Source organism: Prunus avium, chromosome 1 (genome assembly GCF_965620075.1).
Source record: "Prunus avium chromosome 1, drPruAviu1.hap1.1, whole genome shotgun sequence".
Classification (NCBI taxonomy): Eukaryota; Viridiplantae; Streptophyta; class Magnoliopsida; order Rosales; family Rosaceae; genus Prunus; species Prunus avium.
This window is the reverse complement of record NC_142284.1, coordinates 8,505,959-8,525,931: the sequence shown is the minus strand read 5'-3', so window position 1 is coordinate 8,525,931 and position 19,973 is coordinate 8,505,959. Positions and strand designations below refer to the sequence as shown.

The window sequence follows — 19,973 nt, the reverse complement described above, 5'->3', positions numbered from 1 at the left end:
GGTGATACGAAATGATATCACTAGTTCTTAATATGGTAGAATCAATTAAGGTGTAACTGACAGAAGTCTACAAATACAACATTTTCGGTACACATACGAAGACAAGCTTTTCATTTTAGGCAGAGTTTTACAACACAAGCTGAACAACAAGACAACGCAAAAACCCGGTGCCGGAATGATTGAAACCCTCACCAGTGTGATGCCTATGCTAACACTGCTAAACGTGTGATCGGAATGCGCCTAATACCCACAGGTTGGTGATCCCCGGCGAAAATCCATAACAACCAGTGTGGCAGCGCTGTGTGCAAGTGCTCCGAGGACAACAAAGACATGGAAGATCTGATGGCTGTGGCCTGCAAGATCAAATTTACCAGGCTTCCAGCGTTCTGGTATCCGACTAACGTAGAACGCAGCTCCTGAAGCATAAAAAATAGCCATGGCAAGCTCATATCCCAAAGCAACAAATATATGTTGATTACCCCAGTAGAGAACTAGGGCATGAACTGTCGGAATCACCCCAGAGAAGCCCATGGAGAGAAAAAGGGTAGCCCTGAATGACCGGAAACGGGGTGCAGAGAGACTAGGCGAAAGAAGGGTAATGATGGCAAGGATTCCAAGCACAGATATTGAAGAAAGATAGAAAAACCGAGAGTATGGATTGCAGGAGAAGCAATAGTAAATGGGAGCAAAGAAGGAACAGACTATCATAAGCGAAATCCCGGCATAGTCTAAGCGCCAGAAGAAAAAATTGAAGCGTTTGGAGTGACAAGCAAGGAGGTGGGAGAGGGAACTGCAAACTAAGCACCCCATAGCCCCACTTAAGAACACAAACCAAGGCCATCTTGGAATAGCATCATAAACATTTTCCTTGTTTGCATGAATTATTGATGATGCCTGTGAAATTTGCCTCAAATGTGAATCCTGCACACAAACATAGATATCAAGTTGCAAATCTTTTGTATTGGATGCAACAATCCATTCATAATTATCGATTAATAAACTTATTTTAGCTACTTGTTATATAATTACTACTGCCTTACAAATTAAAGATACTAAAAACAATGTCTGCATATGTTAATCCAAAATGTATTTCCTATTTATCAGGGAGAAGGAAAATATAGTCTTATTTTCATAAATATGTTGCCGTATCTGTCCAGAACCCTCTGTGATTGGGGTTGTCGCACGGAACTTGTAGCTCAAATGATAAAGAGCATTTATTCCTGATCCTAAAGGTCCATTTCCAGCCTCCGTATAAAAAGAAAATTTGTTTTAGTAAATATCCCGAAAATGGCTCTGTAAGCACGTGAATGACTGAATATATCCGGGACCCACCGGCCCCATTATAAATAGGTCAGGTGGCCCACCTAGCTAATTCGGCCCAAAATGTGTGGGACCCCACACGCAAAACCCATCCTCCTATTATTTATTTCATTCCGTCACCGCGTGACCGAAGGTGTAAATTCTATACTCCAAAATTTCAAATTAAAAAAATAAAAAGAAATAAAAAGGAATAAAAATATAAATTCGTAAAAATGTAAACTGACCGGAGGAGGAAATTGTACATTCTGAGTGGAGGAGACGTTGAGGTCCATCATCTTCATCGTGGTCATCGTCATCAACGGTCCAGAAACCGAAGCCCTACTTCCAGCGTTACACAAGCCAAGCAATAATGAGTCCAAAGTACGAAAATACCCACTAAGAAATACGTGAATGGCAAGCAAGTCCTAGTGTTTTCCTAGCCTTTTCACCTGGAGAAATTGCCGAGCAGACCTCCGAGCTCCGTGTCGTCCCTCAAGCTCATCACCGTTAGTCCCACAAATATCAAGAACCCCACCAAATGCCTGCACCGTTAATTGATTATCAATTAATTGAAGAAATGAGATTAAGGAGTTAATTAATCTCACTCACGTCCAGATGTTGAGGGTTTCGTTGTGCCAGGCGAAGACGCTGAAGACGACGTCATTCAATGGCCACTCGCACCTGTAATAGTCCAATATGAACTCGTTGTCCTTCATGTACTGCGGAAGGTCCTGGAACTTCATCAACGTCATCTTCTTCTTAACACTCTTCACCTTCTGTTGCTTCGTCGTCTTCGTCTCCGACTCCTCTCGCTTCCCGTGGTTGCACATCTCTCTTCGCGGTTCGCCGGAAAATTCCTTTCTCCGGCAAACCTTCCGGCAGATCTGGACCGTCCGAATTCCTGATCACTGATCAGACAAGTCTCTTTCTTTCTCCGTTTCCTTCCAATTTGTGGTCTCTCTGTTTTCTTATTTATTTATACACACACACCACGACGACGGCGTGTTTTTTCTTTTTAATTTTGAATTGTTAGCTACTGCCTTTTACACGTGTCGGTAATTCATTGGATGGAAAACTGAGAAAGCCAAAGGAAGGTGAGCTATGGAGATATGGAGGTGGGGGCACTGGAGTACTGCTCGCAGGACTCTTGGCTCATCTGGAATTTATTCCATTCAAAGATTCAAATTTGGCGTAAGGTGAGAAACGTAATTTAGGTGATGGGTATATATTCCCTTATTTAAGGATAAATTGGTCTTTTGGGTTTATTTTAACTCACCACTTTAACCCAAAGTGTACCTTCACCGTCCATCTCAACACTTGACACGTGTCCATTGACATAACCATAGTTAACTCTTGACTTTGTATTTATGCAACCGTGGTTATGTCAATAGACACGTATCAAATATTGAGATGGGTGGTGAGGGAATACCTTAGGTTAAAGTGGTAAGCAAAAATGCTCCATTAATCTTTCTAGCACAGTGGCCCACTTGTAGACCCATCTTTCTTGCATGTAATTGCTTTCTGGGTTTTTTTGGGGTTGGCAATGGGAGTTAACCTAAGTTAATTAGTAGTGGAGTTGTTGAGCAAGATCTCATCCGGTAGACGCAAGATAAATTTAGTTCATCCTTTAAGAAAACCACCATGACATTCCATCATTTGATGATATTGTGGCTTTCTTCACTAGTAGCATAATTATTACTTAAATGTGCATTGTCTTAACGAGACAAAATTCTTCTTAACGGTGAGAACATTGTCTTATCAAAATGACATTCCAAAAACAAGTGGTAAAGTACAAACACAACAAATGACGAAGCCACTCCTAGGCCTGGAGTGGCCCTAGCCCGCCATATTTTAATCTCTCCTCTATTATATTATATAAAACATATAGATTTTGTAATAAACAACTTATAATTTAAGTTATAGTTCCCTCTAAAATAAATTAGACATGACTAAATTATAAATATTTAATTCTAAACATGTAATTATTGAATACTTAGGTGTTTTATATATTTGTATTTTCTACTTCGGCCCCCCCTAACTTTACAATTCTAGCTCTGCCCTTGAACACAACTAAAACCTTTGTGAATTTCCAATTTGCATCAATGGTAAATTTGAATTTATTGATGGCAAATTTTTCAAAAAAAAAATATAAAGGTTAGTACAATAAATTGATAAGCATTGAAATAAAGAAGAGTTGTTCAGTCTCCTTGACCTATGTCAACTCCTCAAGCACACCACTTGAGAGTTGATTGAGTCTACTATGCTGAAAACTCCCCGCGAATGGAGTTCAAACCTTTACAGAGCTAGAGCCCACAACTCAATCTCACAAGGTGGATGACATCCTTCTCACCTCACAAGGCTCCACCAACCTTCTTTACAAGTTTGAATGAAGATTAAGAACAACAACTCTCTTTTATGAGAGAGAGATATGCAATTGAAGCTTCTCACACTATAACTCTTGCATGAATTGAACTAAAATAAGGTCAAGAGGAAGTGATAGTAAGCTGTTGGATTTGCGACTGTTTGTTTTGAAAAACCTGGTCAGATTAGTTGATATGCATCAGTTTTTCTATATGACCGTTTGAAATATATGATATGAATTTGAACTTCGAAGTTCTAGAACAGAATTGTATCTTTCAGGTTTGTGCTCAGACTACGTTTATTTCCATTGAAATTTTTGTAGTAAGGTGTAAATTTGGGATTTAAATTGTGGACTTGTTATTTGTTATTATTTTAAAGAATTAATTACATTTTACTCCCTGCAGACACTACTAAAAAAAGGCTCAAAAGGGACTGAGTGCTATCAGTGCCTTTTTGCTTCTTTAAGGACTGAAAACAGTGCCTATTGTAGTATTAGGGACTGATATATATCAGTGTCTTTTAAAGGGGTTCTATATTGATAAAATATCACTGATTATAAAAATCAGTGCCTAATGTTTGCAATGGGTCCCACATTCCTAGCACCCAATACACGTACATCAATTCCAAATACATCCGTGCCTAATATAATCAAAAGGCACAGAATGCCCATCAGTCCCTACTAAAATAGAAAAGCATTTTCATTATTTTGATATATTTATATTTATTTGGTGTTTTTTTTTTTATTATTTGTAATTTTCAATTTATCCACCATCCGTGCCTGTAAAATATATTCTTTTAAAAGTTTTCATATATTGAAATGGGCTCTGAAGTTTCAATTTTATCAATATGAGACCCAACCTTTTTAAATATGACCAACTTACGCACTCCATCAACTTCACCGTTTGATTTTCTGGTAGGCATGTAGGATAGTCACTTTTATGCTGATGTGTAAAAGAAAATAAAAAAGAAAATGGCAATGACGTGATTAATTTGACAACAATTTAATAGAAAATCAAATTGTGAAGTTGATGGAGTGCGTAACTCGGGCAATGGCCTAATAGTAATGGATAATACTCTAAACTACTTTTATTGATAAATGAAAATCAGGAAAAAATAATTATATATTTTTTTAAAAAAGATTGGAGTAGATATTTAAAGCGTATAGCAGCGCGGCTATACTCTTTTCAAAACAAAAACAAAAAACACATGCGCATCCTTTTAAGATATTTGAATAGTATAGCCGCCCGGCTATACTCGATAAATATTATTAATAGCTAAAACGTATAGCCGCGCGGCTATAGGCTTTAAATATTCAAATATATTTCAAAATTATTGCCGGCTATATTTTTGAAATATATTAATATCTAAAAAGTATTGCCAAACGGCTATACTCTTTAAATATATTTATTTATTTATTTATTCGAATATAAGTATTTTTATTTATTTACTTTTTTGAGTTTAATATTTATAATTAAGAAATAACTTAGCCTTATTTAATTACTTTATTTACTAATTATATTTCAATTATTATTTATTTAGTGAATAATTAGTATTTAAATATTTTAATTAATGTCATAAATAACTCAATATATAGTAATTCATTATTTTAATTTATTTTGTGGAATGTTTTTTAAATTGGACGTAACAATAAAATAAATTTGGAGATTTCATTTGATGCAATAATATATCTGCAGGCAGTGGTGGAGCCAGGATTGTATGTGTGGGAGGGCCAAACCGTAATACAAGTACAGAAAAAAAAAATTCAATCTTACATCAATAATATACAAATATATATATATATATATATATAAAAGAAAAAATGGACATTTTTTAGAACTTTGTACTCAATTTCATGTATCAAAACGGAAAAGTCTACTGATAAAATCTCATTTCCCTTTAAACTATTTATTTTCTATTCCCTTGGCTCATCAGTTTGATTATTAGAGGATTAATACTTCCTTTTTTTTTTTATGTCAGTTGTGTAATGGGCCCACAAACATTTTACATATAATTATAAATGAAGTTATTATGGATTGCAATTGGGGGGGCCATTAGAATGATTATATGGTTTGCATTGTTAAATATATGAACTAAAACCCAAGCTTTATTGTGTTAAGAACAAATTGTGGAGGGGCCAAGGCTACCTCAAGCCCTAGAGTACCTCCGCCCCTGTCTGCAAGGATACATAATAGTGCAAGTTCATCATTAGCAACTTGGTAACGCATGGAGTGTTAGATACTAGAGTAATTAGTTGAGAGGAGTGGGATGCAAGATTTTGTTGAATAAAAATAATGGATGAATGTAGCAAGTAAGAAACAACTTAAATAATGATCAATATCAAAGGGATATAATTCGAGAAGGTTATACATAAAGAAAGAAAAAGATATGACTTAAAGATATAATTTGAGAGGGATAGCCATGTGTCATGTGGACAACTTGTTTGTCTTTGAGAACACTATTCAGTTATACGAATAGATATGACTTAAAGGTGCTCATTGAGATATCCGACAAGTTCACAGAGGCATGTAAATGTACAACAAGGAATCTCTACTCTTAGTAAGAAGAGATAATACTCTAGAGATATGATTCGTTGAATCTTTGGCCAAAGTATAGGATGATAATTGAAACGAGAATGTTTGCAATCACATCCAAGTGAATCGTATAACCTAGAAATGTCGCATTAGGAATTTGACATGAGTTAACCGTATCCCAACAATGTGACATAAAGTATTGTATTAGAGAATGATTGAATGGAATTGCAATCACAAACTGACTAGGTTCTCCAATGAATTCTATTTAGCTTGGGTAGCCATGACATACTGCTAAGTGTCAATCATGGTTTTTGGAAGTCATGTAAGGCCTAATTATAATTAACCTTCACCAATAGGGAGAATAGTATGGAGAGATACAATTCATACTCGATTTAGAAGAAGTCGGACTTACCCACAACCTCGCTAATTAGAACCTATAAGATCGCACATCAAAAAGGGGTGGATTGAAATTTAGAAGAAAGAAAGAGATTTTGCGGCTTGGTCAAAGTCAAAGTCAAAGTCAAAGGTCAACTGTTGACTCGACACTTGACATGGTCAACTAAGGTTGACTGGGACCAATACTTTTTAGACAAGTTAGTGACTTAATTTATTAAGTCATTAACCAAATTAGAATAATTTAATTGTTTAATGTTGGATTCCCTTTATTATTTAATTAGATCAAATAATTGAATTAAGGATGATTATGGACTTAAGGCCCCAAAACCAAATTGAGCTATGTGATTGGCCATTATTCATTAGATGAATGGGTTTGATTGAATGGATGAGTTGTAACTAATTTTATTTTGAGGTTATTTAATTAGAAATTGCGCTTGTAAATTAAATATAGGCTTGTATGTCTATGCTCTCTTATTATCCAATGTAATTTATAACCCCCTTGAATTGTAATCCCCTCAAGGCCCATTGGGTTTTCAGTTTTCTATTCCAAATTAGTTAATGTAATTAGGAAGAGGGTGGCCTGAAGAAGAAGACAAAGGAGAAAGAAGATTAGTTAGGGATTCTAAGATTAGTATTGGGTCCAATGCCCACCAACCATGAATGTTTTAAAGTAGTTAAAACGCGTAAAAAAATCAATAACCAACTTAAGACCAACATCTTGGCTTGATGTTGAATTGAAAATTTTAAGTCCATAATCATCCATGAACCTATAGACAACTATATAACCATACTTAAGGAATGCAAAAGCATTTCGTTAATAGTAACACATATTCCCAATTTCAAAAGTAAAATAGTTTTATGAAATTGATTTAGTTTTTGAAACTAAATAGTGGGAGTATAGTGTAACTATTAATATGCTTTAAGGAGTAATAGTTGTCGTAGGACAATATGTTTTAATTTTAAATTGTTTAAACAAGATTAAAAGTTGAGACCTAAAACTCCCTCAATCAAAAGTGAATATTAAGTGTACAAACGAAAGACATTTTAATGTCCTTTGTGGGACCTTCCACCATAAGTAAAACTTCTAAATAAGTGTGACCAATGCATAAAGTCATGCACTTAGTTATGTGGGGCCCAAATCATAGGACGCTCACTTAAAAGAAGATTCACTTTATACATATGATGTTGCAATGGTAAATAACAAATATGGCCAATATTCTATTATGACAAGGCCATATTTGAAACTTAACACAAAGTAAGTATGGTGGGCTAAGACTTAACTAGTACAATGGTGTTTCACGATAACATTTGAAAGTTTACATTTGCTAGAGGCCCAATGAAACGGGTAATCACATCAAAATGTGAATAGGCAAAGCGCACCTTCTTTTTACTATCTCAGAAATCCCAAGAACCTATTATGGTGCGGTGATCCGATAACGGGGAGCCTCCCATCCCACTAAGAGTTTCAACCAAAACTCTCGGATTACATCTTGAGGGATATGAAATTTGCCAAAAATAGTAGGAGGTATTATTTGATTTAAAGACTTGAGTCAATAGTTAATCTAAAATCAACCTAACACTTAGCTATATATATTTGTAGATATGTCTAGAACAGCATTCGCCAATATCCTAGATAAGCATTGTCTAGAGGCCATAACTTTCCAACATGGTATCGCATTCTCAAGATATTTATGACTATTGATAAGATTGTGTACGTACTAGAGCAAGCTCCTGAAATAAAGCCCCCTACTGAGGACGCTTATGAGGAAGTGCGTGCTAAGTATGATAAGCAAGTTGATGATGATTGTCAGGCCAAGTACTACATTCTGGCCTCTATGAATGAGGAGCTTCAGAAACAACATGAGCATATGATCCATGTTTCTAACATAATATTCCATTTTCATTTGTGAGTGGGCTTTTGAAAACCAAGATGGTCAAGGGAGCACCAATTCACCAACATGGACTAAAGATGATTGGACTCATTGAGCAGCTAGAAAGTCTTAACATTTCATTTAACTGTAATTTGGCCACTAACATCTTCCTTGCTTCCCTTTCTGATTCCTTATCCCAGTTTGTCATGAACTACAATATGGGGAAGATGAAGCACACTTTCTCAGAGCTTCTGAATATGTGTGTGACTATTGAAAAGGACCTTCAAGAAAGAAGGAGAGAATGAGACGATAGCTGTATTTAAGAAGGGATCAACTTCTTCTACTAAGCCTAATCATAAAGGCAAAGGCAAATTCAAATCCAATGAGAAGAAGGGGAACCCTGCTCTTAAGCCCAAAGGAGGTGTAACAAAGAAATAGGAAGAAGATAAGGAGGCGAAGGGACCATGTTTCCATTGTGGCAAACCTTGACATTGAAAGAGGAACTGCCGGGCTTATTTGGCTAGCCCGAGAGGTGATAGAGCTGAAGGTACATATCACTTTGCTACTAAACTCTAAACAAATGATTATACTTTACTTGAGTCTAACAAACAATGATCTATTGTAGGTCATGTTTCTGTAGAGACTAGGAACAAGTAGGAAGCTCATGGGGGATGAATCATGCGAAGATTTGGATCATTAAGCATGTTTTCTTTTGTTCACTTCATGGAGGTATGTATAGTACCTATGAACTTATTTAGTTTATTTGGACATGTATAAAGTACTTATTTACTTTCTTCATGTTTTAGAAGATAGTCTTGTGTTTTGTATAACAAAACCACTAGATTGCTTTAATATATATGTGACTATTCGTATAGTGGTAATATGATGCTTAACTTATTTATGATTTATGAGATAAATGTATGAATATGTTCTTACATTAATTTTTGTGAATATTGATATGTAATTATATTAAGGATCAAAGTATTAGATAAATCTTATAATAAGATTGATTTCTAAAAGTTTAGACATCACAATCAAGACAATATTCATAGGGTAAACAATACATGGTTCTTTGAAAAGAAACTAATTCTTACCTATGAGTTGCATCTAAAGGTCGAGAAGTCCAAACATTTTAAGTTTAGAACTAGAATAGAAATCACAAACTTATATAAGATATATCTAAGCAATAATGGAATTGAATCCATTATATTTTCTATAGCATTCACCGATGATCGCTCTCGGTTAGACTAAACCAAGTTTGAAATCTGAAAGCTTTAGGATTTCAAGAAAGCAAAGAAAATGGGAAGATGTAGAGAGCATCAACACTCCTTGAAATGTTATGAGAGTTAATATTTGAATATAACATCTCAATGAATGAGCCTTATCACAAAAGATAATATAAGTATGATCTTTCATGATAAGTCATCCTCATGTCTTATGTCCAAGGAAAACAACATAAGTAAAGGATCTAAATGAACGGTAATAGGGTTGAAACTATTATCTCAAACATACGTTTATGACTTTATAGTTTGATAAACAATCTTGTGGGACATCCTAGATCACCTAAAGGATGTCACATCTATTAAAGATGTTAATAGATACTTGTTGGAAAACAATAAAAAGAAATGATTGAAAACCACAAGTGAATTGTCAAACAAAGTGACAGTCCAACCCCTTTTAACAACTCACCACATTTTAAGCTCCACAAAATTGATCATATATGGCATGTTACACCAACCATGTAATAATGATGAAAGTTAATAAGTAACTTTCTCGATCATAATAAGATCATATAATAATGATGATTCGAAATATGACTTTTGAGCATGGAGTTGGATTGTTCATATAAGATGAACTACATCCAAGATAATTGGTATTTTGAATAAGCATTTTAGAAATGGTTATATTCCAAAAGAAATATTGGAAGGCCGTTCACATTCAAAAGAAGAAATTCCCTTACCCAGTGAAATCTTCATAAGAAATCTAAAATATTATAAATGAAAAGTTCATGTGCTTATTAACAAGTAGACGATCATATATGATATGATCAAAGTACGGCAAAACAAGTTGCACTTAATATATGTGTATATATTAGGGACAACATTGTAACATCCCAGGATTGGAACCCTAGACAACTGATAAGTGTGCCCTTTTGAATTATAAAAACACAAATAGGCAAAAGGAAAAATAAGCAAAGAGAGTTATCTAGAGCAGCAGAGTGGAAACGTACACATGTATAAACTCTAATATGATCCTAATCACTGTGATATAGGACAAAATTCTAGAAATATGTTCTAGATAATCTTGGCTGTTGTGACACTAAGTAATCCACGACCAAAAACAATACATAGCTATGCAACATAAGTTGATATGTCAACTTTTTGGATGAGAAAGTAAATCTCCTTAACAAGAGTAGTTCCTACCATGAGTGATTAATGCTCTTAAAAGAAGAAAACACTTTTGGGGCAATAGCTCAAGCCAATGAACTTAGGACTCATCAGGTATCCAAAAGTTTTGAGAAGGCGTTACATAAATGAGCTGGTAACTCATGATGTCGATCGTCTCAAAGTTGCAAAGAAAGTTGATATAGCATTATTCACTAAAGCCTAGTATATGTCAGCTATGACTTGGTAAGCTTAACAAGTGCAAACACATTGTGTGGCTGATTGGCTTTACGTGCAAGTGAAAGATTGTTAAAAATATGCCGTAGAAGCCAATATATAAATGGAAATTCTTTTATTTATTTATTAAAAGCAACAGTAATTTTATTGATAACACATGAAAAAAGTACAAAGTAACCGCAATGCCAAATATGAGTACAACATCTCCAGTGACCAAACACAAAAATAAATTGGTTTGATCTGGATAGAATTACACATGCTAGAAAAATCTAAAACCTCTAATTCGGCAGACAAAAGCACCTGTACTCAGACCTACAATATAGATCCACCGTGCAACGGCAATAACGGCAAATCTGCATCGAAAAGTCGAACACTAAATACAAACATCAACAAACTCCTATTGAGTTTCTGCGAATTAATAGACTAAAATAAATACAGAAATAAGGACACTACACCACATCCTCTCCAACAAACCAAAGAGACTCGTAGCACCAAGCTAAACCTCCTATTTTGCAAAGGCAAAACCTAATCCCACACAAATCGGCAACAATCACTTTTCCAACTCCAAACACTGAACTGGAGCAAAATCCATGTGAGTGGACCAAAAGCGGCAACAAAATCATGGTGTCTACGGTGGATTGCAATACTTGCTTCAAAAACACAACGAAAAGCATAGAAAAAAGCTGGGTCGACAACACCACGCCGCAGCCATCCCAGTGACAGCAAGACACATCCAAGAACAACAAAAGTCACCAAGGACCTACAAACGAAAACACACAAACAAACAAACAAAAGACAAGATCTAGATAAATCTGGGCAAGAGGACCCAAATTCCAAATTAATCTAGGGAGAAAATAGGAGAGAGGAAGAAAACTAGGAAAGGAGAAAGGAAGATAAGGAGAGAGAGATGGAAGATGGGGAAGCCACCCACCCCAGGGGGGGGCAACTGCAGTGCAAGCTCACAGTTTCACCTTCAGAATAATAATGCATAACTATAATTAATAAGGTGTGAATGTTACTTTAGGAAACGTATATGCAAACATTAAAGTAACAAGTCCATGGATAATGATATAAATGGAAAGCCATCTAAGGATGTTAGATTCACGATACCTTTTCATAATGATATATCATATCCTAAAATATTCCTGGTTATAGGATCACCAATTGGACAATGGTGACCCGTAAATACTAGTACACATTGTGTATGCTCAATAGTGAGGATGACTAATCTCAAGTCATTCGTGTAGAGACATTGAGACATGTGTGTAAGTGCTCAATAGACTTTATGTTCACTGAACGCGATCAAACTACGAATTCTTGTATGGTAGTTTTATTCACAAGTGTCAAACAATTAATTCTAAGTTGCGATAATGCAAATTAGTCTTTAGACATGAGATATCACAGTTCTCTTATGCACGAGTTGTTTGTCTTTCAGAACACTATTCAGTCATATGAATAGATATGACTTAAAGGTGCTCATCGAGATATCCGACAAGTTCACAGAGGCATGTGAATGTACAACAAGGAATCTCTACTCTTAGTAAGAAGAGATAATACTCTAGAGATATGATTCGTTGAATCTTTGGCCAAAGTATAGGATGAGAATTGAAACAAGAATGTTTGCAATCACATCCAAGTGAATCGTTTAACCTAGAAATGTCGCATTAGGAATTTGACATGAGTTAACCGTATCCCAACAATGTGACATAGAATATTGTATTAGAGAAGGATCGAATTGCATTGCAATCACAAACTGACTAGGTTCTTCAATGAATTCTATTTAGCTTGGGCAGCCATGACATAATGCTAGGTGTCAATCATGGTTTGTGAAAGCCCTGTAAGGCCTAATTATAATTAGCCATGACATACTGCTAGGTGTCAATAGGGAGAATTGTATGGAGGGATACAATTCATACTCAATTTAGAAGAAGTAGGACTTACCCACGACCTCGCTAATTATAACCTATAAAATCGCACACCAAAAAGGGGTGGATTGAAATTAAGAAGAGAGAAAGATAATTTGCGGCTTGGTCAAAGTCAAAGTCAAAGGTCAACTGTTGACCCAACACGTGACACAGTCAACTAAGGTTGGTTGGGACCAATACTTGTTAGACAAGTTAGTGACTTAATTTATTAAGTCATTAAACAAATTAAACAAATTAGAATAGTTTAATTTATTCAATTAAAGTTATAGAACATTAATTGGGTCTCACATGATTTAAGAAATAGAGAACTGGATGATAGGACTTTAGAAACATGTGACACATTAAAGGATAAATGTGAAGGACTAAGATGGCCCAAAATTAGGCCACCAAGAGGGAGGTGCAGCACATATGTGGAAATAAGTCCACATGTGTTACATATGTGAGTCTATAAGATAGAAGCCATGACACCATTTTCTTTTAGGGTTTCAAGTTGGAAATTTAGAAGAGATGAAATATCAGACCTCTCCTTCAATAGCTCCTTGGTTGGCCACTTAGAGAACAAGGGCTAGCACTCTTGTGCTCTATGAAGTTATCTTTCTCTCATCTCAATCATCCTTGGCGAAGAGATTTGGGAAGGTGCACATCTTTGTACCTATTTGAAGAGTCATAGTGGAGAATCAACAAGAGAGAGACCAAGCACACTACTTTAACACCTTGTTAGGATTCAAGATTCACTTCAAGGGTAACCATATTTTTATCCCTCTTTTTAAAAGTAGATTAAAGAGTCAAAGGTTCAATTTTTGATAAACCTAAAAAGATTTGGGGCTAATAGGATGTGTATGAGTTTCTAGATTTTGTTTTTGCTTCCGCTACTTTAAATTTGAGATATGTTTATGCTAGATAATACATTATCCTATTTAAATGTATTTGAGAAATACCCAACACAAAGTTTTCCCTTTACAAACTTAATGATTTTCATAAATGGACGAACTTAGTCTTACCCGTTTATTAAATGGGCCTACTCTAAACGGTCGACAAGGCCCGTTTGACACTTCTAATTTAGCTTGCTTAATTCAGTGGCTCTGCCATGTGGGTCTTTTTAATGTTTCTTCTTCTTCACTATGATTATGATGGGTTCAAATCATTTTCCACACAGCTGTTAAAACGGGAAGGTCTCACTAGATATTTGTAATATTGTGTGTGTTTGTTGTCTCATCGGATCCTCTCTTCTTTTACATTCCAATCGTCGATCGGCAAAACAAGTGCCTTCAAATGGACACAAGGTTGCAGACTGTTGCTCTTGTTCACTCACATATATCATTTTCATGCTGCATTTTATATATCAAATATGTGATTTTGTCAAAACTCAAACACTCAAAAGTATGGCCACCAAAAAGTCGAGGACTAATTTGTCTCAAATATCCTCAAATTGTGATCCCAAAAGAGTACTCAGTAGAGGTGTTAAACGGACTAGGTAATTCGATTAAGTAAGTCCTGACATAGCACGATTCGTGTCTTTAGGCAGGCCAAGACAAGGTAATTCGGCCCATAGCCCATTTATAAAATTATATTTATTTTAGAGAAAAGTAATACATAATATTATTGTATTTATATATTCAATTCAAGTTTATTATTATTATTATTTTCTGATAATAGATTTTAAATTTTAAATTTTACTTTATTAATAAAATAATAATTTTAATTTTTAAAAGTTTAAAATTTTCAAACCCAAACAATAGTCTAGTCCTTTTGTATTTAAATGTACTTTAAATTTAATCATTGACCTATTTTTTAAACAAATAATAAATCTTGTTAGTATATACATAATTGTAACAATAGATTGAAATGAAATTGTTTATTAAAAAAAATATATATATACATAATTCAAGCTTGACTTAATGATTTTCATAAATGAAAAGACGCAAACCGTTTGAAAGCTCTACTTGTGATTAGGCAACAATTCTACAAATGTTAGGTACATTAATTAGTCCCCACCCGCCCACTTACCTGGGTTTATTTATTGGGTATGGAAACTGCCGCTATAATTCAACTGTTGGGCCCATGTAGTTGGACCAACACAGTATTTTTAGAGTACGGCAGCCTAAACCTAAAGGAAACGCTCCGATTTAGCCAGTTTCCGAAGGCCAAATCAAATCGAATCAAACTATTGCAATTTACTTTTTTTATTTTTTTATTTTATAAGAATTGCAATTTACTTTAGTTCGGTTCAATATTACACCTTTTCAATGTAAAGCAAAATTAAACCACTTAAATTGGTTTAGTTTAAATAATCGGAGAAATTATTGTATGGTACCAGAAAAAAGTCATGTGATATGGTATAATCTGTTCACTTATTATAACGTGGGTGGACGACATGATTAAAATTTCTCACTTTTATGATACAATATCAATAAATATATCAACTTAATATAACACATAAACAAGTTATACCACGTAGACGTCATAAACTTGTAGAATACTATAATCGGTTGAACTATTGGTGCAGTTTTTTGCCCACACCAAGTATTCTTGTTTCAACGTGCACTCCGCATTGGTAATTGGGTAATATAATATATATGCTAGAAATTCACCAAAAGAATAAGATCTTATATACATAATGTTAGAGAGAGAGAGAGAGAGAGAGGATTATCCTATTGATTAAGACAGAATTGTCTCCATCGTTTAGATTTTAATTAGTTAATATGATGGCAATAGAACATAACATATAAGTTAGGGGTAGGAGGGACAAGGTAGAAGATACGAGATAGGGCCGGTTAAAGACGGCCATAACAAACAATCTCCTCAGCCGGCAAACTCTGTGATGAATTGGCACAGCTCATCATCTCACTCCTCCAATCCGGCCCATCAATCTCTCTCTCTCTCTCTCTCTCTCTCTCTCTCTGCATGCTTATTTCCATTCCTTTATAACCCTCCTACTTTGAGGACTTAGTCATATCGACCCATCTCTCACTTTTAACTAATTGTCTCACCATTAATATTCCATTTCTCTCCTCCTACAGCTTTAGCTACCTCAAGATCTTCTCGTATTATTATTATTCTTTATTTTTCGACCGACGTGAAATACTGATTTCATGGCCAAGTTATCTAACCAGAAAAGCACTGCAAAAAATAACATTATTTCTAATGCTAATGCTGCTAATAACACCACAGTCACAAAGGTGAAACGAACCAGGAGAAGTGTCCCAAGAGACTCCCCTCCTCAACGTAGCTCGATTTATCGAGGGGTCACCAGGTGATTAATTAAGTACCTGCAGACAGCAAAAAATCAATTAAAACTGTTAATTTTATATGTGTGTTTTTGCTTAATTATTTGTATGTGTGTTTAATTTCTGGATCATTTTCTTTTTCCTTAAATTTAGGCATCGGTGGACCGGCCGATATGAGGCTCATTTGTGGGATAAGAATTGCTGGAATGAATCACAGAACAAGAAGGGCCGCCAAGGTTTACAATCTTCTCATCTATATTACTTCATTTATTTTCCATCTACTTGCAATTTACTGGTGTATATATCTGATACAATTTCTACTTTCCATCTCGGTTTTGTGCTGTGTGCTTGGAATGGAATTTTACTCAAATGCAGTTTACCTTGGTAAGTGTTTATTATTATTGCAACTAATTTTACGCGTGAATTTGAGAAAAATCATCATGTGTATATATACATAGATATATGTTAAAGCAAAATTTGGTATTTCAGGAGCATATGATGATGAAGAAGCTGCAGCACATGCTTATGACTTAGCAGCACTTAAATACTGGGGTCAAGATACCATTCTCAACTTTCCGGTAATTAATTTCTTTTGCTTAATGAAATTGTTCTGTTTTTGTAATTTTTTTTGTTGTTGTTGTTGAAGATCTTACAAAATGGAAATTAAGGAAGAAAGTAATTTTATCTACATAACGATTGTAGTTATCGACATATCCGAAAGAATTGAAAGAAATGGAGGGCCAGTCAAGAGAGGAATACATTGGATCATTGAGACGGTAAGTTTCTGCATCTTAAAAATTATTAAAATTAAGGAGAGAAAGAATTGGATTTATTGAGAATAAGATTAATTTGGTGATAAAATTTGCAGGAAGAGCAGTGGTTTTTCTCGGGGAGTTTCTAAATATAGAGGTGTTGCTAGGTATTTTTAGTCATCCCAATTTTGTTTCATTTTAAAGTACAAAATGTATGTATTTGTTTATGTAATATATGACGTGCATGTATAACTATAGCAAATTTCGGTTTCTAATTTTCTTTGTACTTCATCAATGAGCAGACATCATCACAATGGAAGATGGGAAGCTCGAATTGGACGAGTCTTCGGCAACAAGTATCTCTATCTCGGGACTTATGGTATGTTCAACAAAAATGGTTCAAATTAACCTTTTTATTCGCCCTAAACAATATCATATGCAATTTCGACATTACAAAAAATTAAATTACATATTTGCAACGTATTTATTGAGCACACATATATCGCAAGGGTCACAATCAAGTTGGTGTGGGATCTACACGTACACATAGAGTCTTGTCTTTATAAGAGGCGAAGTCAAGAACGGAGCCACCCTTAGATTAGAATAGGCTTTAACGTAAAATTAGGAATTTAATGTTAAATTTTAAGATATTCGCCTCTTATTTAGTGAAATATTATCGAGGCGAATTTCCTTAAAAGTTCAACCCTAATAGCAATTTGGTGGGCTAAATTCTTCCAAACTAACTACCACATGTTTTAATTGGACATTGTCCTTATTTAAAAATATCTTAAATTTTCTCAGCTACCCAAGAAGAAGCCGCAACAGCTTATGACATGGCGGCCATAGAGTACCGTGGGCTCAATGCTGTCACAAACTTCGACCTCAGCCGTTACATCAAATGGCTAAAGCCTAATGGCCCTAACAACGACATTTCTGGTCAGACTAACCCTAATGTGGAGGCTACATTGCCCAATGTGACCCAAAACCCTAATGATCAAGAACGTGGACTTGGTTTCTTCAACACCCTTGCATACAGCCCTGGAGAAACCATAGTGACCACTCAGCTGCCGAGACCAACAACTGCAACATCAGCCCTAGGCCTCCTGCTTCAGTCATCAAAGTTCAAGGAGATGATGGAAATGACGACGGCCACCGACACCATATCTTCGCAGCCGGAGCTGGACACACCGCAGTGCACGTTTCCCGATGACATACAGACGTACTTCGACTGCCAAGAATCGAGTAGCTACGGTGAGGGAGATGATCTTATCTTCAGTGAGCTCAATTCATTCATGCCAACCATGTTTCAGTGCGACTTCACCACTTAGAGGAGCATGTTTGGTGGTTTAATTTACTCTCTTTTGCAATCTTATTCACATTAGGGTTCTTCTTTTTAAAAATTTTTTTTCATGTGAATACGCATGGAAGGGACGTCCATGTCTAGAACAATGATGCACACAAAAGATACGATTCTTTTGCATAGTGAAAATTCACTATTGATCATCATCATGTGGGAGCAAGGGTAGGCTAATTATTATTTGGTTCATCAAAGTTCTTTTTAATTGTAAAGAAGAATAAAATTATTTCATCATTTTTTTTTATATCAATAAAAGTATCATTCTCTCTCCTTGGTGTAATCATTTTAATTTCATCAATAAAGTGTTCATTTTTTAAATTTTGTAATAATTTTGACCTCATTAGTGTAGTAATAGAGAGAATTGAATAATATACAGTTTTTTTTTACGGTAAATACAGTGCATGAATGTGTCAAACAAAGTATGGCAAATATTCAGTTATGCTCATATATGCTCAGATATGTCAGATTGTATTCTTCTTCAATATTGAGGTATTTATAAAGAAGTACAGAGATGTGTCTAAATAAAATATAAATTATAATAGGACTAAATAAATAGATAAGTAATCAAAATCCTAACATAGTAAGGAACCAAAATCCTAACTAAATAAGGACTCGCCAACAGAACTAACTTAATTATAATTATTGGGAGCTGATTTTCCCACTCATCTTTTGTTCACTTACACTCCCTTTATTGGAAATTATATGTTCCCACTTCTCTTTTGTCCACTTACACTCTTATGTATGTTATAGTAAAAAGTATTAAAAAAATAAAAGGGAATGTAAGTGGACAAAAAAGAGGGTGGGAAAATCAGCACCCTAATTATTTCACCTTGTTAAAGTTCAATATAAACATGATAGGGTGAACACACATATACGGGGTCGCTCTCTTGCACATGAGGAGAGACGAGCGGAAATATTAGGGCTACGGTTTTCTCTTCTCTCGTCAGCTTGCTACCATCATGACTCTATCAGACTCCAAGCGTTGGTCTCATTCCTCTCCAGTGATCATCATTGTTTATTCCTCCCTCTTCGTGTCTCGTCTAGTTCAGTTTTGCTTCGCAGTGGTTTTGGTTTGCTCCGACGATTTAGGGTTGACAACTAGGGTTTCTACATCCCCTGTCCTAGCATCACTGCTGCTGTCGTGTTGCGTTGCTCACTCTCCCTCTCGGTTGCATTTGGGTCTATAGCTTTTGGGTTCTCGTGCGATCGTGTGGTTGGCTTCCATCTATGACGTCTGTGTGTGAGTATTTTCTTTGTGATCGTGAGTGTTTATCTGGTCTTGTTATTCCCAGTGCCATGTCTACTCTGATTCACTATCGGGATGTAGTCGTTGATGTCATTGAGCTCTCATTTAGGAGTCGATTGGTTCTCATGCCAAGAGAACATGCTGGTGCGGTTATTGGTTCTTTGGCAATCTCTGATAGTTTTATTGGTTTTACCTATATAGCCTCATGGCTAAAGTCCTTACGAATCAACCTATCAACCGTGATGTATTTATCAAAATCTTTTCTCACTTATGGAAAGGAACTGAGGATGTCATAATCAAGGAAATAGACTCTAACAAGTTCTGATGCGCTTTGTTAGTGCTCGAGATCAGAGAAGAGTTCTTGACATGGAACCCTAGGCGTATCGA

At 35.3% G+C, this 19,973-nt stretch overlaps 2 protein-coding genes and 1 pseudogene across 4 annotated transcripts; 2 read left to right on the top strand and 1 right to left on the bottom strand.

Annotated features, from left to right (window-relative positions):
* Positions 1-2: 2 nt before the first annotated feature.
* LOC110763968 (heptahelical transmembrane protein 2-like) lies at positions 3-2,289 on the bottom strand. Of its 3 annotated transcripts, none has more exons than XM_021966865.2 (4): positions 1,909-2,289; positions 1,749-1,841; positions 1,563-1,638; positions 3-921 (listed from the first exon to the last, which is right to left on the bottom strand). In XM_021966865.2, the coding sequence occupies exons 1-4, from the start codon at positions 2,127-2,129 to the stop codon at positions 241-243; spliced, it is 1,071 nt and encodes a 356-aa protein (XP_021822557.1). In that variant the 5' UTR covers positions 2,130-2,289; the 3' UTR covers positions 3-240. The 3 variants fall into 3 exon arrangements, with proteins under 3 accessions (XP_021822557.1, XP_021822564.1, XP_021822554.1); XM_021966872.2 differs by having other exon boundaries at positions 1,545-1,638; positions 1,981-2,289; XM_021966862.2 differs by having other exon boundaries at positions 1,545-1,638; positions 1,909-2,287.
* A 5,989-nt stretch (positions 2,290-8,278) lies between these two features.
* LOC148297230 (uncharacterized) lies at positions 8,279-9,115 on the top strand (annotated as a pseudogene).
* Positions 9,116-15,826: 6,711 nt separating this feature from the next.
* On the top strand, positions 15,827-18,580 carry LOC110763992 (AP2-like ethylene-responsive transcription factor At1g16060). The gene is made up of 8 exons (XM_021966888.2): positions 15,827-16,257; positions 16,385-16,467; positions 16,607-16,615; positions 16,721-16,809; positions 16,934-17,007; positions 17,100-17,150; positions 17,286-17,362; positions 17,785-18,580. The coding sequence occupies exons 1-8, from the start codon at positions 16,097-16,099 to the stop codon at positions 18,309-18,311; spliced, it is 1,071 nt and encodes a 356-aa protein (XP_021822580.1). The 5' UTR covers positions 15,827-16,096; the 3' UTR covers positions 18,312-18,580.
* Positions 18,581-19,973: the final 1,393 nt, after the last annotated feature.

Coding starts and splice junctions, on each gene's coding strand:
- LOC110763968 (XM_021966862.2), bottom strand. CDS start 2,129: ATGTGCAACCACGGGAAGCGAGAGGAGTCGGAGACGAAGACGACGAAG. Junction 1,842..1,908: donor GAAACCCTCAACATCTGGAC/GTGAGTGAGATT, acceptor TTAACGGTGCAG/GCATTTGGTGGGGTTCTTGA. Junction 922..1,544: donor ATGTACAATTTCCTCCTCCG/GTCAGTTTACAT, acceptor GTTTGTGTGCAG/GATTCACATTTGAGGCAAAT.
- LOC110763992 (XM_021966888.2), top strand. CDS start 16,097: ATGGCCAAGTTATCTAACCAGAAAAGCACTGCAAAAAATAACATTATT. Junction 16,810..16,933: donor ATACCATTCTCAACTTTCCG/GTAATTAATTTC, acceptor TAACGATTGTAG/TTATCGACATATCCGAAAGA. Junction 17,151..17,285: donor AAATATAGAGGTGTTGCTAG/GTATTTTTAGTC, acceptor ATCAATGAGCAG/ACATCATCACAATGGAAGAT.